Source organism: Alligator mississippiensis, chromosome 13, assembly GCF_030867095.1.
Source record: "Alligator mississippiensis isolate rAllMis1 chromosome 13, rAllMis1, whole genome shotgun sequence".
NCBI lineage: Eukaryota > Metazoa > Chordata > Crocodylia > Alligatoridae > Alligator > Alligator mississippiensis.
The window spans coordinates 18,441,270-18,465,608 of NC_081836.1; the positions used below are offsets into that span (position 1 = coordinate 18,441,270).

The 24,339-nt window shown below is 54.8% G+C and overlaps 1 protein-coding gene across 4 annotated transcripts in view; it reads left to right on the forward strand.

Annotated features, from left to right (window-relative positions):
- ESPN (espin) overlaps positions 1 to 24,339 on the forward strand; it is a 45,373-nt gene that overhangs the window by 1,530 nt on the left and 19,504 nt on the right. For 3 of the 4 annotated variants that reach the window (XM_059716316.1, XM_019498426.2, XM_059716317.1), the window contains exons 2-7: positions 1,745 to 1,938; positions 12,929 to 13,115; positions 13,416 to 13,598; positions 13,958 to 14,089; positions 15,349 to 15,568; positions 18,023 to 18,312. In XM_059716316.1, the coding sequence (XP_059572299.1) occupies positions 1,745 to 1,938; positions 12,929 to 13,115; positions 13,416 to 13,598; positions 13,958 to 14,089; positions 15,349 to 15,568; positions 18,023 to 18,312 (1,206 nt within the window). Of the gene's footprint in view, positions 1 to 1,744; positions 1,939 to 12,928; positions 13,116 to 13,415; positions 13,599 to 13,957; positions 14,090 to 15,348; positions 15,569 to 18,022; positions 18,313 to 22,677; positions 22,771 to 24,339 lie in introns of those variants that run through there. The other variant, XM_059716318.1, reaches the window with a different exon arrangement.

The window sequence follows — 24,339 nt, forward strand, 5'->3', positions numbered from 1 at the left end:
GGTGGCATGTGCAATGGGTTGGGTCCCAAGATGCTACTTAGCTTGCCCTAAGATGCTATCCAGCCTGGCCAGGCCCCTGTGCAATACCAGGCAGCACAGGGCCTGACTGTCTCCAATTCAGCTCTCATTCCATATCTTGTGCATGTAAATGCTACTGGCTTCAGGGGATGTTTGCCTGAGTCAGGACCTTGGGTTTGGCCCTAGTGTACACAAATATAAAATCACATGAAGGTAGGGTCCCCTCTGGAGCTCTGTCCCAACAGTACCAGGTGTGTGGTTGCTAAGGTTGGGGGCTTGGCAAAGTTCTGTTGCAGCTGTGGTTGGTCATGAGGTCCAAGTTCAGTGGTCAAATGAAATGCTTGCCTATGGGCTGCGGAAGATGGCTGGACAAGTTATTTTTGTATGGGCCAGACATCACTCAGCTTTGCTGAAGGCAAAGCCAGACAGACAAGATTACCCTTGCACTTCTTAACACACTTCTGGAGATGCCAGGCGACAGCATAACTGGTGTCTAGCCTCCATGTCCCTGCTTTGGGAGTGGGAATGGGACTGTTCATAGCTTATGCAACCCACACTGGTGCATTAGGGATAAGCAGCTTCCAGGTGTAACTGAGAGGTGGAAACATGTGATGTTCTTGTGGCTTGCAAAGAGGGAAGAAGGAGAGATGCTGGAGTAAAGAAGGCAGGCCCAGAACTGCTAGGAGCCACCTTGGGCAAGCTCTACAAGCTGCTTCATTTTGCCTTGAGCACAGCTGAATAAGATGAGTGTGCAGGATCCATGTAGCTCAGGGCTGAAGGCCTGGCCTCATGTGCTCCCACCATTCTGGCCACACAGTGAAAAGCCAGCTTCCTCTGTGCTTGACCAATGGGGCAGTGGGATCCCATACCCATCAATGCGCCTGTCTGAGCCTAGGAAGAACAAGCCATTATCCATCCCTGATGCAGGATGTATGTTACAGAGAGGACTGGCCCAGTCCCCAGCCCCCAGCCAGCTCATCTGAGATGGCATAGGTTCCTGGGATAGGCAGCAAGTGTCAGTGGGGGAACAAGTGTTCCCTTACAATGCAAAAGAGGAAGTCTTTCCATGGGCTTTTGGTTGATGAATGACTTTTGCTTTCACATAGACATGCTTCCACACAGAACAGCTCAGCCCTCCCCATGAATTTTCCATAGCTAGGTCCTGGTCACACCCCTCTGTGCTTGTGGCTGAGGTGGTGGCACAAGGCCACAGGGCAACTTCCCCCTCGAGCACATCCCTGTCCTGGAGGAACTGACAGGAGCCCCACCCAGCCAGCACCATAGCCATAGTGATGCAGAGGGGCTGAAGCAGGGCTGAGCCTCCAGTCATTACTTCCCATGCAGTGGGTCAGGGCTGTGGGCCCAGAGGGCCTCACAGCAGTGAGTGGGATCTTTCCCTCTGCTGCCTCTGCACCCTGCACCAGTGCTCATGGTAGCCTAGCTGCTGGCTGCTTTGCCCTATGCTGCTATAGCATCTTTCCATGCTTCCCTCCTTCTGCCCATTCTATGGGGTATCTCCCCTGAGGCTTCCTTTCCCACCTGCATGTGGGCTGCTGAGAGCCTTTGTCCATCCACTGTTTATAGGCAGCCCCAGCCTAGTCTTACAGCCTCCAACACCCTGCCCCCACACATCCCAGAAGGGTGTGGGTCCAGCTGCATGTACCCACATGCACTGTGTCCCTTCAGCAGGATGGGGCCCTAATTGCTTCCTGTTCACTACTTGCAGGACACAGACAGTTCTGGTGCCACTGTCCTGCACCTCGCAGCCCGCTTTGGTCACCACGAAGTAATAGACTGGCTGCTGCGCTTTGGAGGCAGCGACACCCTGGCAGCCACAGACACAGGAGCCTTGCCTGTTCACTATGCTGCAGCCAAAGGAGACTTCCCTTCACTGCGACTTCTCCTGGGACACTCTCCAAGGTAAGAGGAATTCCCTTCTTGTGTGTATGTGTATGTGTGTGTGCGTGTTTGCAGGTGCAGGTGCAGGGGCGGGGCGGGGGGAGGGAGGGGAGTACGGTATTCATTCTTTGTTCTTTTGTGTTTGTTGCCTGGGTTAGAATAGCTAGGGGGACTTGGGCATTCTGGCCTTCAATTTATGCATAACAGAGGTGGCCCCAGACTACAAGTTGCAGTTTCCACGTGGCTAAAAGCCTCTCACAGTTTTGTACTTTTGCCCTCCTGCCTTGTAGCATTGTTGATTTGCTGAACGGCTGCAGCTTCTTGGGAAGTTGCAAGTGTGCTGAGAAGACTCCCCTTTTTGCATATTACCTGCTTCCTGCTGCTGTTTGAGTGCAAGGAAAGCATGCCAGAGGTTTTCCTGCATAGCAGAGGGTTCTTAGTATTTGCTTTGAGGATCTCATCTCACAGGCCTTAGCTGTGGCTTTGTTGAAGGAGGGGCCTTGTTGCTGAAGCAGGTGGGAAACTCTAGCTAACAAAGGAGGGCCACCCGTATGATTAGGGGCCTGGAGGATAGGCCCTAGGAGGAGAGACTCCAGGAACTGGGCCTATTCAGTCTGAGTAAGAGAAGACTGAGAAGTGACTTGATAGCTACCTATAAGTATATTAGGGGTGAGCATCAAGATCTAGGGGAGCAATTCTTCAGGAAGGCACCTCAAGGGAGGATGAGGGCCAATGGGCACAAGCTAACTGAGGGAAAATTTAGGCTGGACATAAGAAAAAACTTGTTTTCTGTAAGGGTTACCAGAATCTGGAACACACTGCCGGCAGAGGTGGTGCAGTCACCATCCTTGGATGTGTTCAAGATGAGGCTGGATAAGTACCTTGTTGAGCTGGTTTGAGCCCAATACGTTCCTGCCCGTGGCAGGGGACTGGACTTGATGATCTTGCAGGTCCTTCATTCTATGATTCTGTGACATGATTGTGAATGGCCGATGGGAAGGCAGAACCAATTTGCACCTGTAAATATTGACTTGAGGGTGTTAGCTATTGTTTGGCCCCTAGAAATTGGTTGCCTGTGCGCGATAATGCAGGAGGTTCTAGGTGTAGGAGCTGGTTGTCTGCCTCCTGGCACCTGCTGCCTAAGTTGTGCTTGTACAAACTGGGCATAAAACACTCCTAAAGTTGCATCCTCTAGATGAGGGCTTGAGAAAGGAGATAGGCCCAGTGCATGGCTGGCATCAGTTCTTTACCATCCTGCCCACTTGGTTTTCTTTGCTGTTTTAATTTTCAAGTGTTACATAGACTCTTCAAATTCATTGCTGTACCAAACCAAATCACTTGCTGGCCCCAGCCCTGGGCCTTGTCAATGAGTAGCTTTATTTAGGGGGTGGGTTTTCTGGGGAGAACAAAGTTGCTTTCCTGCCCATGCCTCTGCAGGCTCTGCACTGCTAGCAGAGTAGGGCAGCCCATATCACTTCCATAGGACATCTCAGGGATGCAGCCTGCGGAGGCTGCTGTCAGCCTGGCTCTCATTTGTAACACCAGTGCTTTCTCTTGCTATGACAGCTTTATCACAGCAGGGAAGCAAGTGCCTGCTCTCCATTATCCTGGCAACAAAGGGGGCAAGGCTGCGCATTAACTTCTGATGGAAATATGGCTCCCTGTTGCAGCCAGTGCTGATGAGGGTTTGTTCATGGGGCTCTTGGAGCTAGTGATAACACAGCCACTTTTGTCTGAGCTGTTGTTATGTAAATGGCTCAGCCTGCCTACTGGAGAGACAGGGCTGCTCAAACATGTGCAGAGATGTCCATGCCCACTTGGTTGCAGCACAGCAGGAACATTGGGTCATAAGGGGGCCATGCACCCCCAGGCCTCCACTATTGACCCAGGATGCCAGCCAGAAGCCAGACTACATTCCTTGCTGGCACCAGCCCCCTTAGTTCCATGGAGTCATGCCCACATCTATAGTGGGGTGGCATTCCCCTGTGGGCAGACAGCCCAAGGCCCAAAAAGACATGCATTCCCCATGAGCTTCAGGGTTTAATATAATACTCAGTGATTACAATACTTAAGACAGCCATCCCAAAGGGACAGGGAGAACTGCACTCTGAGCAGCCTCCAAGTTCAGGGTGGGATGCACTGAGACCCCTGTCCAGCCTGCTGGGGAGGTGGGTGCCTAGGCCAAACCTACAGCAAGGAACAGGTATAATGTCATCGGGGTGAGGGAAGCAGGTCAATTAAACCTGGGGAGCTATACCCAGCAGATTACCAAGCTCTAAGCTGCTTTCCATGATGGGCAGCAGGACAGGGTTATTAATAACCCTCATGGTAATCAGTGTCCCACGTACACATTATATTGTCCTAGGAAGAGCCAGGAAGCCCCCAAAATCTAAGCAAATGGACAAGGAAAAGGAGAAGCCAAATGGTTGATAGGAATGGTGTTATGGGCACTCAGCACTGTGTCTGTGGCCACAAGCCTCTCCTTCAGCCACAGCACCTCACATCAGGCAGCCCCCAGGCCACAGGAAGAGCAAAGCCAACTGTGTCCACTTAGCTCTAGCCTGACCCACAAATACAAAGCCTGTTGCTTGCAGTAAGGCACTTACCAAATGTGCTGGAGATGAAGACCACCACTGGCTAAGCTCACCAGTTTTCCCAGGGCTACTTGGGGGTTTTGGCTGGACCTGGCTCAGCCATTTGATGCCCCAGACTGGCTCCTTGCAGAAAAAGCAGAGCTCACTCCAAGGTTGGCTGGCTGGGAGGCTGAGGTGGCAACCCCCAGCACCAAGTGGGGCTGGAGCATGCACAGACCTCAGCTGCACAGAGCGGCTTCCTGTGTTAATCCAGGGGAGAGGCCAAGCAGTGTGACCTCTTTTTTGTGTAAAAATATATGTCTTATGTATATAAAAGTTATAGATATAGATATATACACCTTCTAGTCCTTGTTCATTACCGCCTTAACCCACCAGAGGAAAACATGCACACCTGTTACAATATATGCAGCTGCAGAATGGCACTCCCGCACACCTGTCTGCTAGACATTGTTTTCCTCAATCCCCCTGTCTCTTATTCTGGTCCCCAAGTACGGGGTTTAAAACTCAGTACATTCACTGTCGCTTTCGTTGAAGGACCCACTGCTGCTGTTGCTGCTGCTGTCCTCATCACTGTCTTCTGATCTGGTTGTCTCAATGTCCTCTTCACTGTCACTGTCTGTTCCCCACCCCACCCCGGGTCGGGGGGGGGGGGTGTCTTGAAAAATCATGTACCAAGTGTCCCTTTGCCAGCTGGAGATGGAGACCACTACCGGCTAAACTCACCAGTTTTCCCAGGGCTACTTGGGGGTTTTAGCTGGACCTGGCTCAGCCATTTGATGCCCCAGGCTGGCTCCTTGCAGAAAAAGCAGAGCTTACTCAAAAGCTGGTTGGGAGGCTGAAGTGGCAACCCACAGCACCAAGCAGGCTGGAGCATTCGCAGACCTCAGATGCCAGAGGGGCTCCCTGTGTTAATCCAGGGGAAAGGCCAGGCAGCGTGGGCAGGTATAGTGCACAGGCAGTGCTAAGGGTGCTTGGCTGCACAGCACCCAGCCATCACCCAGGCCCAGCACCTGGGTCATTCCCAGCCCAGCTGTTATGATGACAGGTGCTTTGGAAATACAAATAGAGATCAACAGATGTTGAGTTTATTGCTGGGTCATTCTGGTACCATCTTCTCTCTAGTGGTTGAAGTTGGGAGGAGGTGGGGAGGAAAGCTAGTCTCATCCTGTCCCCCATACTCCTGCTCCCAGGCCACCCCATCCTGCAGCCTCTTTTCTGTGAGTTTTTGTGTCCTGCTTCTCCTAGCATCAGCTGACTGCTGTCAATGGGGTCATGTGTGAGTTTTCAGTGTGCCCTGATTTCTGGAGAGATACTTTTAGGGGGTTACTCTCTTGGGGATTGGGTGTGAAACAGCCCACAGCTACTGGTTAGCTGAGGCCTTGACCAGGAAGAGGTGTTATGTATAGTGTAGGACCTAATCTTTTTTTTTTAAGTATATATATATAGTTATATATAGTTATATATATATAATATATATATACATCTTCTATCATAAACTTTCCATTGTACCCTTAAACCACATTAAGAAATCCGCGTACTTGTTACAATAAACACACCTCCGCCCCTATATGTATGTATGTATATGTATGTGTGCGTGTGTGTGCGTGCGTGTGTGTCTATAGATAGATAGATATAGTTATATATATACATCTTCTATCATAAACTTTCCATCATGCCCTTAAACCACATCAAGAAACCCACGCAAACACGCACCAGTTACAATAAATGCACCTGCTCCCCTGAACCCCCACGCCCCCACTCACTGCCCTTCCCTAACCCAATTGCAGTCCCTTAGTCCAAGCCATGATTTGGGGTTTATATTCTCAGTTCATTCCCTTTCCTTGTCACTGTCAGTGTTACAGTCACTTCCATTGCTGCCTGATCTGCAGTGCTAGTGACAGCCCCTGGCCTATGTTCTGCAGCCTGCTGGCCTCTCAAGGCCCCCTCCTGCTCCCTGCCCCCTCCTGTTGCTCTGAGCACCAGGGCTGTGGTGAAGAGGTGGAAAATACAGAAAGGGATGCCAGAGGGTATTAGAGTCTAATAACTAGACAAGGCCCAGGCAGAGCTCCTGGCAACAGAGTCCCATGATCACTTTAGTTCTGCTGCCTGATAGAGAATGCATGGTCCTGCTTTTGAGGCAAAGGAATATGTCCAAAGGTTCCTGTCTTCATCATGAACATGGACATTCCAGTTCCACCTCATGCACTGCAGGTAGGGGCTGAAGGGCAGATGTCATAACACAAGGGTTTTACCTTGGCTGCCCTCACACAAGTACAGCTCTTTATTGTCCAGGCACCTCAGACCCCTGGTTTACAATCCTAACCCATGACTGCAGTTGCCCCAGTCATTCCTGTCCCTGTGCCACTTCTGGACACTTGCATAACTACAAAACAGCCTCGATGGCATGCAGCCCTTGGAGCAGCCATGGACTGGTCAACTGTGGTCATACACACCTGTTCCTGCTCACACAGAGCAGGCATACTTGCAAACCATGGACTGGGGAGAGAAGCTGTTACTCATGCCTTGAGCTGGCCAACCCATAGTTTCTGTCATAGCACTCCAGTCAGTGTCTCCATGGGCTGGGAGTGGGGCTACCAGGGACTCACCTGCCTGCATGCCTGGGCTTGCATGGGGACACCACCAAGCAGACTTTGCAGCAGAGACCCTCTCCACCCCACCCCCCATGCTGCTTCCTTTTACAATCAGACCCTTCTGAGCAGATTAGCCCCTACAGGTAAATACATGGAAACTAAAGAGACTACAGTATCTCAGGGAGGAGGCATGTGTGGATGAAGGGTTAATGCTCAGACCACAGGGGAGCATGCACAGAGGAAGAGGCAAACTGGAGAAAGAGACAAGTGCTGCAGAGTCACTTCAGTGCAAGGTGGCTGTTGCAAACAAAGCTCACACCTTGCATGCTGGAAGCATGTAACAGCTCAATATTCCTTGCCAGCTTGGGGTTGGGGGGTGGGGGGCAGAGTTAGTTTAACTGCAGGATACCCAGCAAAGCCTACATGATTGACAGGACAGAAACCCTGCTGAGCACTGGGAAGAGCTCTCCTGGACCCCCAGCCAATGAGCCCAGCAGAGAATGGGGCCTGGAATTTTGCTAAGCAGGCTTTTAATTAACTACATCTGAGTCACAGACCTGGCATGGTTTAATTTTATGCATCTCCTGCAGTTACTTTTGCTGTGCTCACCTGCCCTCTTTAGTTAAGAAATCCCATGAATTATTTACTCCTGGGTAAGATCTCTCTGTTCACAGAACCTCCTGCTTGCTGCATGAGGCGGGCTCCATTTCAGCCCTTTGAAATTCTATCTCTGATCCTGCAGGTACCAGCTACCTGGCAGGATATGGCTACTGCAGCATTAGTTCAACTTAGAAGTGCAAGTGAGATTGTGTGTGTGTGTACCTGGGGGGGGAGTGGAGAAGGTAGCAAAAATAACTGTGTTAAACTGAAAGATCTGGTTACAAAGCCTTAAAATGTAAGGAATGCTAGAATGCAGGCTGCCAGTTGTGGGAGATAGTTCCAGGCCCCTCTCATTTGGGGTTCCCCATACATTCTCCTACCCACTTCAGTTTGTTCCTCTGCCCATGGCTCCTGTGCTTCTCATGCTTTTTGCCTTGTGTTGCATCCCTGTTTCTCACCTTTTGGTGTGCAGGGTGAGTGCTTGCCCCTTCTCCTTCAGGCTACCTGGGTGCTGGGAGAGAAAGTGCTGGCAGCACAGGCAAATGAGCTTCCCTACTTCCTGGCTATTGTCTCATGGAAGTTGAGCTGTGCGGGTTTAGGAGAACTGCCTACACAGGATGCAGCCCCTAACAGTGAGTGGGCCCCGCCCTAATACACCTTTCCAACTCTCCCTTGCTCAAGTGCAGCATTCTTGCCTGCATGTAGCCTCCACAGTGCAACATGCTCCAAGTTTATTCCTTACCTTTGTGACTCCATGCACAAAAACCTTGTGAACAGGGCCATAGCAGCTCCTGGCAACCAAGAGGCACTGCCACAGGAGCAGCCCGGGCCCTGGCTTTGTGGGGAACATGCACATGCAGTCTGGCTCTCATGGAACAGTGGTGTAAGGATGGAGTACACTCCCTGCAGGCCAGGTTGTGGCTGCACTCCCACAGGTCTGAGCCAAGCACGTGCAGATGGGGCTGTCCAGCCCCTGGACTTGGCTGGAACTAGGGGCATTCCCCAGGACAGCACAAGGTATTCAATATATAACAGCTTTCTTCTGGTCCCCTGGGCCTGCGCTGCCTGAGTGCCTTTGCTAGGGATCCTGGCATCTCCTCCACCTGTCCCATTGCACAGGATGAAGCCTTCACAGCAGGGGCTAGGTTACTGGCCACTGTGAGCTCTGGCTGGCTGGCTTCTTGCTTATTACTGGCTTCCCTGTGCTTGGTCCAGGTGCCTGTGTGCTGGAGAGCCAGGCACTGCAGAATTCTGCGGCCAACTACTCACATGGCATTGGCCAGTTCCCCATGGTGTTTATGTAGCATCCATCCCTGAGGGTCCTGCCACTGAGCAAACCTCTAGTCCATTTAGGCCTAGACATGGGCCAAAGGTTCCCCCTGTCTCTACTGGATCCCTTCCCTCTCCCTGGAACCCCCCTGCAAAGCTGTTCCTTGTGCAGATCATGCCACATCATGAGCCACTCATTGCAGCCAACAGGTGGGTACTGGCCAAAGCGGCATGAAAGTAACCTTGCCTATCCAGCCACTCTCCACCTTTTATCCACATGCTGTGGCCAGGCCTGCAGACTGTATTAAACCTTAGTGGCTAAATTAATGTAATTGGCATTATGGACAACAGTGGCCTAGGGCTGACAGGCTGATGGACGCCAGCCACTGGAGGCTCCATCTGGGCAAGGCTGAGGACATTCTCTGCAGCACTCCTAATACTGCCCCTAATCTGCATCTCTTAAACCTGATCACTGCCACAGGCTTTGCCTTATTAATTCTTAATCAGCTTGGCAAATGGCAATCAATGGTAACCAGTGCCGTTTTCCATCCTGCATTGTTTGTTGGGATTGCTATAGCAACCAGCAGCAGCCAACCTCTTGTCAGCTAGTCTGGGGAAACTAATACAGACACACAGGAGGCAGGGCTCTTGCTCTGCATCCCTGCAGCCAGTCGGTCTGGTGAGTCAGGAGGGTGTAGAGGGACCATTGCAAAGCCTGCTGCCAGGCCAAAGGATAAGCAGTGACCCTCTGCAGGAGAACTCAGTGCAAACTCCCTGCCTTCCCTTGCAACTTCCTGTCTGTCTATCTCGCCAGTAGTTTCCTTCAGTTTCTGCAGCTGCCCTTTCCCTAGCTCCATGCAGTTTCCCTGGCACCAAAGTTGAGACTCCAGCTGGCACTAGGCTAGAGGAATGCAGACCTTAGGCTCCAGGGCCAGGGGTGATAGCAGGACAAGGGGCACAGCCTGAGTTGAGGGAAAGTGTAAGGCCAAATCTCAGCAGAGTGCAGGGAGGAGGTTGAGTTCCTGGGGAGCTGCAGGCTGAGCCACAGCATAAGTCTAGCTCCACAGACCCAGTGTGGGTTGCTCTCTCTCCTGTCTGGGGACTACAGTCTCAGACACTCTCCCCTGGCGGTTACAAGCATGTCAGCTCTGGCTGGAGGCAGCACCACCATCCCTGGGCCCTAGGGCTGGGAACATGGTGCATGTCCAAGTTAACAGAGGCAGCCAGGGAGGCTCAGGAGGGCTTCCAGCACTTCTGCCCTTCCCATTTACCGCTGGGGTGAGTGCCTGGGGCAGGTAAGAATCCCCTCAACTGCAGATGCCTCTAGTCCTGGGGATGCCCCCCAGCTCTGCACACTTGAGTCTCAAGCTATAGTCCATAGGCAGCAGCAGCCTTCAGTGGAGAGGCCTCAGCTCCTTGACATGCACCTGCCTGTCCCACCGTGCTACAAGCCCCTTTGCTGGTGGGACAGTGCTAACCCCACCACTTGCTTGGGTCTTGGGCCCACCACTGTCACCCACTGCAGTGACAGGCAGCATTGTCCTGGCGCCTTTGGTGCTATCTGAGCCCCAACACAATAGAGCAGATCTGGGGAGTGATGATTTAAGCGGGGCCACTGAGCTTGGGAGAAGGGACAGGCTGTAAATTGTGTAGCAATAGCAAGCTTCAGCTGCTGGCATGTCCCCAATGGGGTGTGGAGATATAGCTTATCAGGATGGCAGCAGGCCTGGGGGCTAGAAGAAAGAGCGGCTCCAACCTGTAAGGGAGCATGCTGATGTGCCAGAAGGAGGGCATCACCGAGGGGTAGCGCTGTACAGCCATGTCTCCACTACAGCGCTCAAGCACAGGGGTTGGGTCCAGCAGCCCCTGGACCTGAGCAGTGCATTAACCATATTTGCCCAAAGCTCCTTGCTGAGGCCCACCTCAGCTCCCTCGGGCACTAGCAGTTCCTGCTCCCAGCCCTCTCCAGCTCACATGGCTGCATTGCTTGCATTCCAGCCATAGGAACACTGTGGAGCTTAGCCCCAGATGGAGCCTGTGGTGCTTGGCAGTGCTACACAACCTGGCTAGGGTCTGTGGCCTGTTAAGCTGAGGCAGCAGGACTGTTTGATTCCCAGGTCTGGTTCCACTGTCACTGCCACTGTGTACCACAGGCATAGCCCTTCCAGATGCCTGCAGTGAGAGGTCTGGGCCCAGGCTCTCCCTGAGCAGGGTGAACCCACAATCCAGGGTCCATGGGGTGGCTCTGAAGGGCTTGTACCAGCCAGGTATATAAGACAGTTCAGATCCCTCCAGTTAGAGCCAGCAGCTGGTGCAGAGACCACTGGGGCCAATCCTGAGGCCCCACCATCTGGCCCAGCACTTTGCCCACATGGCCACCCGGAGGGGATCCCACAGCTCCAAGCTGCCTTACCGAAATTGATTAACAACCCATTGCCTTGTTCTGGAGTTGGAAAACCATTAATTATGAGCTTAAATATGCAACCATTCCTGTAATTAGCAGGTAATCAAGTCAAGTGCTATTATCTGTTCTACAATTACCAGGCAGAGGCTGACAGGCACAAGGCCAGGGGTCCCTCCCTACTCCTGCCCTGGGCCTCCAGCCCCACTGCTGGGTCTGGGTACTCCCTGTCTCTCTGCTTTCAGGCTGGGCACTGGGGCAGCCCCCAGTGCAGTGCTCATGGCACAGTTGTTCCAGCACAGTGCTCAGGTCTCACTTATGTGGTATGGCACCTGACTGCTAAAGCACTAGGCAGAGGCAGCTCTGAGAGCAGGTGAGCAGCAGGCACTGGGGTGTGGGGTGGTCTGCAAGGAGGGGAAGGCTGTGGCTGCCAGCATCTCAGAATGACAGGATCAATCATTAAGGGGCTGGGGCATATTTGAGAACACCCTGAAGTGTTTATTGTTCTTTCAGAATGAAATATTAAACAATCTTATATAGAGTGGGCAACCCCTGGTGAGCCAAAAGCAGAAGGAGCAGGAGCTGAGTGCACCTGCCTGTCTGACAGGCTCAGCCCCAGGGCTGAGTTGTGCTTGGTGGGGCTCAGCTGAGCCCCAGGAATTTCAGCACCAAGGACTTGACCTGGAGTTCTTTGCTGCTCTGTATTGCATGGCCTCTTTGGTGCTGGAAAAGGGGTCTGTCTGCCCTGTGTCCCAGCCAATGAGCCCACAGAGCCCAGGGCAGGATGTGAGGGCAGACCTGCCTCCTTGTCTGTATTACCTGCTTAACTGCCTTCAGTAGGCATGCCCTGCCTTCACACCTTCAGTCTCAGCCCTCTCACCAGGCCCCAGCTGCACCACTCCTGCCGTACCAGGCTGGCCTCCTGCTTCATGCAAACACCCCTTCCATTTTACCTCTTCCCTTGTCTCCAGTGAGCAGGGCCTGCTGCCACCTCCCTGTGTTTATTGGTGCCTAAGCTGCTTACTGAACAGTGCTGCTAAATGGCAGCATCCAAAGGCACCCAGAGGGAGGGAGAAGATTAGCCTAAGTGCCCTGATTAACTGTGACCTGCTGCAGAGTGTGTGACCAAGCAGGGAGTGTGCTGAGTGCTGGGGGAGCAGAGCAGGGTGGAGAGGCACTCCATGAGGTTGTCCCAGTGGTAATTAGCACCCATACCCTGCAGGGCCCAGGGGTGCTCAACAGTACTGAGCTGATCCCATGCCCTACCCAGCACCATGGATCTTGTTTAGCTCCCTGTGGTGGGATGGGCAGGAATGTCCCTTGTCACCCAGAGCACACCCTGCACTGCCTGAGCTGAAGATGCAGTTCCACAAGCTGGCAGCTGTAGGAGGCTCTTACTCTAGGTAGCTGGTCATGAGGAGGTGCCTGGCATGCTGCACTGGTACATTGTGCACAGGGGCTTGTCAGTGTGACTGGCTGAGGTGGACCAGGTAGGGGGAGGGGGCAATGCAGGGTGCCAGACAACCCACAGCCAGCTTGCCCTGCTCTCATTGCAGCACGGTTAGTGCACAGACCAAGAATGGTGCCACACCCCTCTACCTAGCCTGCCAGGAAGGCCACCTGGAGACTGTCCAGTACTTGGTGAAGGACTGCGCGGCTGATCCCCACACACGCGCCAATGATGGGATGACCCCCCTGCATGCTGCCGCCCAGATGGGCCACAACACGGTCATCGTCTGGCTGGTGAGTGCCCACCTAGGCAGCACAGGCCATGAGGCTGGCTGGTGGAAGAGTGCACTGAGGTCTGGACACCAGCCTCCCACTTCTGAGTGTCCCCTGAGGTCTAGGCTCTAGGAGGGATGGGGCCTTTGGTCTTACTGTGGGCAGGCTCCTATTCAGGGAGTCTTATGGAGAATGAGGGAAAACCCCTGGGGCTTGGCTCCCCCTGAGACTAGTGCATCTGTGGGCGGCTTGCTGTGTTACCCACCCAGATGGTCCCAAGCCACTCACCCTCTCTCCTGCCTGCCCTCTGGCCTTTCACAGATGAGCTTCACGGACATCAGCCTCTCGGAGCAGGATGACGATGGTGCCACTGCCATGCACTTCGCGGCCAGCCGTGGCCATGCCAAAGTGCTGAGCTGGCTCCTACTGCATGGGGGCGAGATCTGCACCGACGCCTGGGGTGGCACGCCCTTGCATGATGCAGCTGAGAATGGGGAGCTGGAGGTCAGCAGGGCAGGGGTGGGGGCACAGCCATGCTGGGGGATGGGGACAGGCCTGTCCTAACAGCACCTGGGCTCTGGAGAGCACAAGGGCCTGCATGAGGGATGGATGGGTGGTGTTGGGCCGTATGCAGGGAAAAGCCTCTGGCAGGGCAAGGCAGGGGAGGGGAGGGGTGGGAGGGATGGGGACATCGTGCCTTGGAACAACAGCTCTACCCTCTGTAGTGCAATGGTGTGGACCTGCCTGCATGCAGCATTCTCACAGCAGGGCCTAGTCTCACACTGCCTTGGGTGACAGCCTGAAAGCAGGTGTCCTGCTGAGGCCTCCCTTATCCAGTTGTCCCTCTTGTCATTTCCTTCCAGTGCTGCCAGATCCTCGTTGTGAATGGCGTTAACCTGGGGGTGCGGGACCATGATGGCTATACAGCTGCCGATCTCGCTGACTACAATGGGCACAACCACTGTGCCAAGTACCTCCGCACTGTTGAGAACATGGTAGGGCATGCTGCCAACACCTTCCTAACTCCCAGCTGGGCTGGGCATAGGGCAGGTGCTACACTGGGAATGGGGGAGAAAAGCCAGAGCAGAAAGGAGGTGGGGACAAGCCCACTCAGCATGGTGATCCAGGGGGCAGCAGGCTGCGGGTGCAGTGCACAGCACTGTCCTTCGCTGGGTTTCTGCCAGCCCATTCTGTTCCTTGGCTTTCATGATACCCAGGGCAGCTGATCTGCCAGTGCCTTGCTGACTGCCTCCAGGTACCATTTTGCCGAGTGCTGCTGCTAGAGGTTGGTGCATACCACTCACACTCCAGAAGCCGGGCCCTGCTGTGCTGCAGGGGAGGGTGCAGGTCATTAGGCTGCAGCTGAGCAGCCCTGGGTTTGTGTTTCCTGCTACCGCTCAACTCTGACAGACTGGGGCTCAAGGGATGCCGTGTCCCAGAATGGTGTTCCCTTGGGCTCCTTCATTATGAGAACTGGTGAACACCTGGCAGCTGGAGCCACCAAGTAATGAATGCAGCTGGGATGCCCTGAATAGCTAGGATGCCTGCAATGGCCCCAAGGGAGAGCAGGGCTGCAATTTGCAATGAGCTCAACAAGTGTTTGCACCACAGCAGGCCCACAAGCACAAAATGACCCGGTGAGTCAGGAGCAGGGGCAGCATGAGTCCCATCTCCCAGCTCCGGGGCAGGGGGGCAGGGAGCTTCAGGAATAGGCCAGGGAGCTCCTCCTGTAGGGGCTGCAGCCAGACAGGGGCTGGCAGGTTCACCCTGGGGTCAGCTGCTGAGATGGAAGGGGGCAGTCACAGCTGGAAGAGGGCTGGGCTGCTCACAGATATGGAAATTGTTTAAGGAAAGGAGATGCTGGTCTCACTCTTCATTCACCCACTTACAAATGCACATGCCTGACTCCCAGGGCCCAGCATAGGGACAATCAGTGTAGCCATGCCCCTGTGACTCCAGACTCCTTTATCCAGACCCCTGCACCACATGCCCTGGCTCAGGTCCTGACTCCCAGACCTGAGTGATAAAGCACTTTCTTGGGGCTTTCAGGTATCTCTGAGCTGGACCCTCCCTGGTCCTGTGTGCACCCACACTAATGGAGTGCATGGACTCCACAGCTGTTTCACTTGGGGGCCAAGTGGAGAGGTGCTCCCAGGTCCTTCTGCTGGCAATAAGGCAGGACAGCAGATTCCAGGTAGAAGAGCCACTGGGCAGAACTTATCAGGACTTAACACAGTGCCTGTTGGACCTGCAGAGCATGGAGCACCGCGTCCTGTCCCGTGACCCCTCTGCTGATCTGGAGCTCAAGCAGCCTGACTCAGGCATGTCATCACCCAACACCACTATGTCGGCTCAGCAGGCTCACTTTGACATCGGGTCACCCACCAGCACCTTGTCCAACTATGACTCCTGCAACTCCAGCCAGTCCAGCACGGGCGAGAAGCGTGGCTGCCAGCATGCCAGCCAAGGCACCAGTAAGTCCCAGGATGCCCCTGCCCTGTGCTTGCAGGGACTGCCTTGGGATATGATGCAGAGTCCTTGGGGCTCAGAGGGTGGCATGGGGGGCAGGCATGGGCAAAAGGAGCATCCAGGGCCATGCATGCAACATAAAGGGAAAGCCATATGCAAATCACCTTCCTGGCCCTCCCACAGCCATGGTGAGTGGGTGGGTGTGGGGGGGTGGAGGGAGGCGCAAGGGGCTGGTGCAGCAAAAGGAGCACTGGCTCATCACAGTAAGCCAATGGGTGTGCCACCAGATCCTGCCGCTTCCTGAGACCATGCAAAGAAGTCCCTTGAACTGCTTCCCTACTGGCCAGTCTGGTGCCACAGAAGACAGCACGCACTATGGAGATGTGGGGTGGAGGGTGCTGCTGTGGGTGGCAGCCAGTCAGGATGTAGGAATCTGCATATGGCACATCACCTCCAACCTCCCATGATCCAATTGGTTGAGCTGGTCTCACTACCCCCGCTCTGGGACTCCCTGGGGATCCAGCAGCTGCAGCACTTTCTTTTCCTGTGCCCTTCTCAATCGCTTCTCAGCCTTTTGGCCCAGATCAAGTGTGCTCCCTGCACAGGGGCTTGCATGTGGGATTTTGGCCTTTTGTGGGCCAAGATCGCCTTGAATGTCTTTGTGTAGTTAAGAGTGGAGACTCGTCCAATGCACTGTGGGCAGGCACCCCTATAAGAATCTACTATAGCCTCCCAATGGGAGGATCTTGGTTACATGCTTTATTTTTATGGAGATGGAGGATTTCTCCCAAGCTTGCTTTGGTTTTTTGACTAAGTGAAAGTGAGACTTGGGAGCATCTGAACTCCAAGTTCTCCAAGCGTGGGGCCTGCACATAGGATGTCTGCCATAGATTTAGGAGTATCTGAAGCCCCAGGTGGTAGTGCCACACAGACTTGAACTACCGAGCTCTGCTCAGTCGATAGAATTCAGAACTGATTTGGCTAATTTGGCCTGAGGCATGAAATTAAAAAAAAACCAGCCTTGATGGGAAGGCACTGAGTCCAGGGCTGGGGCCTGCCCCAGCACAGCAACAACAGGGGCCAGCAACAAAGCTCTCCTGGCCTGTGGCCGGCAGAGGAAGCGGCCTGTCTGGGCAGGTGCAGATGGAGCTGCCAGGCAGGGCACCTTGCCGGTGGTGCCTGTCCAGTTCCCCCTTTGTCTTAATCAGAGAGTGCAGAAATGAGTCTTCATTCCTGGGACCTCAGTGCCTGCCAGGGAAATAGAACTGCTCCCAGTGCTGCCTTGCAGGGAAAGATATACCACGACCTGCTCTCCTTGCCTGCTACAGTCTGAGTATTCTTTGTAACTGGTAAAGATGCCCAGGGAGGCCCTGCTGTCTCAGAGAGAGCAGGGTGCCAAGCAGCAGCAGTAGTCTGGCCCTGCTGCCAGCCTGGTACCTGTGGGTTTGGCTGGCTGCTGGCTGCAGCCACTGGGGGGCATTGATGGGCAACACCAGTGCCCCCTGGTGGAAGTGCTCTGCCTGGATCACTGCTGGCCTGGCTCCAGCCCCATCTCAGGGCACGGGGGCAAGGGCCAACCCTCTTTTGGGGTGAACTACTTGGTCCAGATGGCCAGTGTCCTGCTCAACGTTCCTGAGTGCTGTTCCTGCAATCAGGCAAGGTTCTTCGAGTCGATGTGGTATCTTTTATTAGATCAACTGAGTACTTGGGGAAAAGTTACTAGCAAGCTTTCGGACGCAATCGCCCTTCTTCAGGCATAGGTTCCTGCAATTGGTTAGCCATGCCCTCGCTGCAAGCTGCATTTGCAGACAGAAGGAGGAAGGGGCCCCTGCCCAGAGGAGTTTTTGTAAGGCAGTGAGTTGCCCCAGTGACTATCTTCACTCAGCGGGAAGGCTGTGGGGTAACCAGGTCTGCACAGAGCTTACCAGAGAGGGCCTGGGCCTGCAGCCCCTTATGCAGAGGCAGACTCCATCCCTGTAGCAGCCAGAAGGCTCCACACATTTCCAGCTGTCTCTGCTGATGCTGCCAGTGGTATTTTGCCCCGATTCTGCTTGAAGCGTGCATGCGAGCCACTTCACCCTTCCATTGGTGAAAGGCAGGTCTCAGCCCAACCCAAGGGCACCCCTAGCTGTGCTTTGCACAGACCCACACAGATACAAGCTGCCCCAGTGTGCCCCACACTCCCTAGCTGGCCAGGCCCTGGGAGTGCACAGGGCTCTGACAGGGTGACTCCGAGGCCCTGTCCTGGCATTCGCACTGTCAGTACCTCCTCCACCCCCTCAAAACCCTGGAGGGTAGCCTGAAGTAGAAACTCTCCTGGGAGTCAGTGAAGGTGGTGGGAGCAGTGGCAGTGCCTGTCCTCGCAGCCTTAGCTCTGTACTGGGAGGGTCTTACTCTGGGGTGGGTGCAGGCACATGGCTCCCACCGCAGCCACCATGACAGGCTGGTCTCCCCCACAGGGATTGCCACGACAACCATCACAGACATGCAGACGTACATGGACATGCTCAACCCTGAGATCCGGCCGGGTGCAGACAAGAAGTTGAGCGAGGCATCCCCACCCCCTCCCCCTCCTCCACCCCCTCCCCCCAGCTTCCCACCACCTCCCCCACCCCTACTTGCCAGGCTGCCCCCCCCACCCCCCAGCTACCCCGCGCCGAGCCCCCCTGAGGCCCAGCACACGGCAGAGATCTACGTGCAGATGAAGAACAACCTGCGCCACGTGGAGAGTGAGGTGCTGAAGAAAGAGGTAACCCCCTGCACTGTGCTGCGCTGCACTGCACCCCAGGGTGGCATCCTAGCAAAGCCCCTGGCAGATGGCTTTCACTTCCCACTGTCTGGGCTCAGTGGCTGCACTACAGTAGGATCCAGGAAGGGTCTGGCCAGGGGCCTGGGGCTGGGGGCTCTCCCAGGATGCTCACTGCAATGCGATAAAGTTTGGAGCAGCAGTAATTGCTTCTCTGGGGATCCATCATTAATGGGGGTGGGAGGTGAATCCTGACCTGGACCAGGGCCTTCTCAGTGTGCACAGGTGATGTTACACTCTCACTCTGCTCCAGGGGTGGGAGAGGTACCCTAGGAAGGCAGCACCCCAGTGAGCATGGGGAGCATGGCTCTGTGGCTGTCATAGCCTGCCAGGGAGCAGCAGAGCCAGAGAGGACAATAGGTGCTCTGTGAAGCTCTTGCGTCTTCGCCACTTCTGGCCAGGGCTGCAGTTTGGAAACTGTGATGGCTGTATTTATAATTTGCTTAATTGGAGGGGGGTTGTCAGGCGGGGAGGGGCTGGTTTCAGCTCTGAGGGTGGCTAAGGCTCTGGCCTGTCCTCCTACTTAGCAAATGCCCCAGCTGTTCCCAACCCCCAGCACAGCACCTCAGGCTGGCTGTAGCAGGGAAATACTTCTGCCTCGGTGCCTGCCTGTCTGGATGGACAGCCCTGCCAATGTGAGAGGCCTAGGGAAGGGTTGGAACAGCAGGATAAGGGCTCAAACTATCTCCATGGCTTCTCTCTTCCTCATCTGTTATTGGGATGGAAACACTGGGGGTGAACACTAGTGAGAAGGAGAGGGAGAGGCAGGGCCAAAACTGGCACTTTGCGTCGTGTGCATGCCTGTGGGCGCAAGAAAGCAGCAAGGCTGGATTCAATCAGGAGCCTTGCTGCATGCCAAGTAGCATGGGCAGTGCAAGCCTTTGGTTGGGCCTGGATTGTGTAGCACAGATAGCGTTGCAAGAAAATAAATACACGAGTGTCCCATTTCTCTGCAATGTGACCCCCGGGTGGCGCAGCAGACCTGGAGCCAGTGCAGCACCAGCTAGTACCTTCCCAATACCTCCAGCCTGGAGAGAGGAGGGGGTTTCCCTCTGAGCAAGACAGACTAGGCATAGCCAGCTGGAGCCTCCCACCACAGATCTCATCTCTTGAACATGGGCAATGGTAGTAATGAGATGCAGGCAGCCCTGAGGGCAGGCTGAGAGCAATGCAGTGCACCATGTAGTGTAGTGCAGTGCAGTGTAGTGGGCCTGGAGAGCATCCCCCACAGCCAATGGGTCAAGTGGATGTGTCACTTCCAGGAGAAAACTACCTAGCTCATGGAGTGAGCCCCATGGCCAGCAGGCAGGGGAGTATCAGTTGGTTGGAAATGGATCCGCAGGAGGGAGGGTTACTAAAGCCAGGCCCTGCATAATCGCTACCTGCACAATGTCGGCACTTGCCCAGATAATGATCCTGCCGCGGCAGGGTCATTAACAATTGAACATGCCTGTTTTCAGCACCATACAGAGGAAAGAGACACCAACAACTGAGCCGCCAACAGGGTGGTGAGAGCCCGCCGGGCCAGGCAGCAAACAAATCCCAAGAATAGGATGGCAGCAGTGGAGGCTGTAATGCAATCTGCCTTGCACTGCCCCCGCTTCTCCCTCTAGGCCAGGGGGCACTGCTGCCTGGAGCACATAGCTGGCTAGGCTCTGCCCACCCCACGGACCCTGTCCACCCTAGCTCCAGCATTGCTCAGGCAGCACTTTGCCATCCCTAGATACTGATGGCTGCAGCTCCTGGGCTCTGTTTGGCCCAGATACCAATATGCAAAACACATTTGCATGTTGGAGCTCCTGACAGAGATAGGGGTGGTGCTCACACCTCTGCATCCCATGTTCCCTGAAAGCTACTCCCTGCAGAGGCCTGGTGGCTACTTCTCCCACATAAAGAAGAGCCCTGTTACTATTAGACCTGCCCAAGGTACATACAAAATGCCTAGAAAGCCTTCCCATGTACAAACCATGGAGAACAAATGGCTGCTGCAGCCCTCGCCTCCCCAGTAGACTTGCTGGGTTTTTGCCCCACAGGCCTGAGGCTGTTACAGCCAGTCTTGCTTCTACATGTGCAGGCAGACAGCACGGGCTGTTCAGGCCTGTGCATGATCCAAGGCCATCCCTAGAGACCATACCTTCAGGGCTTTGCTCAGCACAGTCTCCTCTGGATGCACATATCTCTGCCAAGGATCATTCTGGGAATAGTGGTGCTGCTGGCAAGCAGTCCACTCACCCTGGAGAGGGTGGCTGGAGAGCCAGCAGCTCTGTGGCATGTGGGCCATGGAGCCTTACTGGCTCATCTGGGCAAAAGGCCTGCCCAACTCAGCAATCCCACATGCTTTATCCATTCTGCCCATTCTGCCATGGGTTGGGGTTTGTCTTGGGGGAGGGATGCTGTGCAGAGAGGTTTGGCCATCATGCATGGAGGGGGCAGAGGGGCTCAGAGCTCTGTTTGCATAGGCCAGGCAGGGGGCTGAGCCATGTTACTCTGCCAAGCCCCTTTCTAAGTCCCATTCTCTGATCAGTGGCTGCAGTGCTCCCTGGCACAGTCTCCTGCCTTGCCTGGGGTCAGCTCCATCCCAGCCTGTAGCTCACATACCAGCAGGTCCCACTGGGCTCAGTGGGGAGATACTTCTGGTGTCTGGGAGCCTCCAGGGGCTTACATTGCCAGTTCATTTTCATGCAGGTGGGCAGGGACACTCCCAGCTCTCCACCCACTGATGCCCCAACTATGATGTTGACAGTACATGTCCAACCTAGCCAAGTGCCCTACCACTCCTGCCCTAAGCATCTGGATGCCAGCTGGCTCTTGCCATCCCCATCAGCTAGTGCAGTCTAGTACTGAGTGCAAATAGAGGAAGCGTGTGTGCTGGGCTCCCGACTTCCAGTCTAGCCCATGGACACTGTCAGCTAACAAAGATGAAGTGGGCCTAAGTGTTGGCAGAGCATCTGTAGGACCTGCTGTCCAGGGTACCAGGGATGTTTGGGCTGTCATCAGCATGGCACTGCCCTCATCATGCTGCTATTCACTCCCTAACACTGCAGCCATTGCCCTGCTGGCAGCCTGAACCAGGACTGAACCAGGCAATCAAGTGGTGTCTAACCCAGCTCCTTCTCTGGCTTAGCAGGGTCAGTACATGTATTATGTATTGGTCTGACTGACTTGGGGGCTTAGTGTGATGTGAGTCAGTGCACTCAGTCCTCCCTACTTCTGCCATTTGGATTTTCTCCAGGGTCTCTGACTCCCTCTGAAATTGCAGTGACCAGGACAGTACCCAGCAGCAGCCCAGCCTGCACCAAGTACTACTGCAGTGCTTATGTCAGTGCAGCCCCTAAGCGTGTGCACCCTTTTTGTGCAGTGTATGTCTAGCCTGTCTGTGGCGTCTTGTCCACCAGGACCTCCAGCTCCTTCTAAGCAGCACTCCTGCCCAGGCAGTTCTCCCATCATCTGCATTTTTGCATTGGGTGTTGCTTCCACAGGTGCAGCACTTTGCACTTGTCTCTGCTCCATTCCTATCTTGTGCCCAGGTCCCTGGCTGTGTAAGATCCTTTAGAATTCTGCTCCTGCCCTCCAAAGTGCTTGCAGCTTCTCCCAGGCCTGTTGCTCCAGGAGCTCTCTGCTCCCACATCCAGGTCATTAGCAAGCATATTAAACAGCACTGGGCCCTGCACAAACCCCATGTAACCCTGCTGGAGGCTTCTTACTATTCTGACATTGACCCATTGATAGTTACACTCTGCTTGAAATTGTTCAGCCAGTTCTGTGCTCACCCACCACTAAGAGTGCCTAGCCCACATTCCTCTGGTTTGCTTATGGGTTAGTATGTGGGACTGGCTTATGAGCCTTACTCAAGTCCAGGTATATGATGCATTTGTGTCCTCCACCAAACTGGTGCCCACTGCAAAGGGTGATACCTGTGCCCCTTCCCCAGGTGCAGGTGGTGCCACTTTGAGGGCAGGGGCCAGCTCTTGCACTGAGCTGAGCTTCCTGCTGATCAGCAAGTATATATCACAAACAGGGTTGTGGAACTGCCCCAGGGCCTCCCTGCCTTGTCAGCACTCTCCACCCAGCCTCCTCCCAGCCAGGCCTGAGTCTGGGGCCTGTCCATGACTCCTAGCCACAGATGGGCAAGAGAAAGGTGGTGGGCCAGTGATGCCCATGGCAGGGCTAATGTTTAGTTATGTCTTAGTGAGGAGAAATGGGAGCCTCTGCCCCAGGATTGGCTGATGCCTCTGGAGTGATGTCATGGCCAGGTGAGCTGATAGGTGTGGGTGCCTTGTTAGCAAGCAGCTGTAACTGGAGAGCCTGGCTCAGGTGTCAGCGCTGTGCTGAGGCCAGGTGTCGGGTGGCGCATCGCTCTCAGGCAGCAGGTGGAGCAGGTCTTAGCCAAGCCAGGCACAGGTAAGAGGGGCTTTTGCTTTGTCCCCCAGCACATCCCCAGCCCTTGGCAGAGCATGGCCAGGGGAAGGGTCCGGTGGGTGCCAGGGCTTTGTGAAGTGTGTGGGGGGCAGTGAGTGCTGGGCCTGGATCCAGGCTCTGTGCTGTGTCATAAAGCCCTTTGCCCTGATATACCCAGCTGTGCCTGCCAGCAAGGGGCTGCAGCAGTGGTATAATTGCATGCAGGGGGACTGGCAGAACAGTGGGCTGGCATGTCTTGGGAAACAGTGGCCAGGCTAAGGGAAAGGTGTAACTATGTGGGCTGGGAAGCGGGAGATGTATCTGGCTGCGGCGAGCTCCAGTTAAGCGTCAAGCACAGCAGGGTCTGATGGGACTCCTATGACTTCTCCCCTTCTGCAGCCCAGCCCAAGTGCTTCAGTGCAGAAGGGGGTGAGGGCAGTGGGGGGTGGTCTGTAGGCAATGGGGACCTGAGGAACCTTCCCTGAAGCCCAGGGGCTGATCCACATGAGGCATAGTTCTGTCCCTCCGTATGTCTGTGCCCTGCGGTCTCTCTGCCTGCCTTCCTGGCACCTGTGTTCCTCTCCTTTGAGTTCCTCCTGCATTTGCAGCCCTCTGTCCTGTGGAGCTGAGGGCTTCTCCATGCTTTCCTCACTCCATCCTCCTTTCCTTCCTGGGTCCCAACCCACTGTTGTCCCTGTGGGCACAGAGCCCTGCCTGTGCCTGAGCGCTCCTTCCCCAGGCAGAGGGGAGAAGGGAAGAGTGTGCGGCTGTTTACTAGCGCAGGCTGTGGTGCCAAGGCTTGCCAGTGCCTCGCATCCTCCCCGCATGGTCCCTGGAGCCCTGTTCTGCATTTCTATTGTTTGCATCATGCTCCTGGCCCCCAGTGCAGGGTCCTGGCAAGGTAGCGCTGCCACAACTGCATCATGTTATCAGTACCCACTGCTGTCACTGCAGGGTTTTTGTGTCAGCATCTCGACTCCTGCCTGGGCAGGGTCTCTTGGAAATGGAAAGGGCCAGTCCCTCTAACCCAGTTGCCCAGCTGCTGGGACAACAGAGCTGGGGCTCATCTGGCACAGCACCCCCTGCTGCGTACAGCACATCACTGCAGCAGCAGGCAGAGTGTCAGCAGAGATCAGGGTTGGAGAGAGAACTCACTCCCAAGAGCTGTCAGACACTGGGGCCCTGCCAGTGTGGGATGCTGCTGGGTACCCTGCCTTGAAGCCAACAGAGTTCTCTGTGTCAGTGAAAGTACAGTTTAACTCTGTCTCTCAAGCCAGCTGCATGAGTAAAGGCAGCATGGAGGCAGCTACTGGTGCGGACAGGCCTGTTCCATGTTCCCACTGTAGAAGGTGCAGCCATGCAAAGTCACAGCCAATGCGAATGGCCTGGACTCCAGAACGAGGGCACATCTGAGCTGGGGCCAGGTTCTGATGCTAACAGAAAGAACATAGCAGGTCTCTCCAGCCCATCTGCGTGGGGCTTGCTGGCCCTGCTGTTAGGGAAGTTCACACAGCAGCAGCTAGATATATTGTACCTCTGTCCCATCCCAGGCCAGGGGCCTGCAGAGGCAGT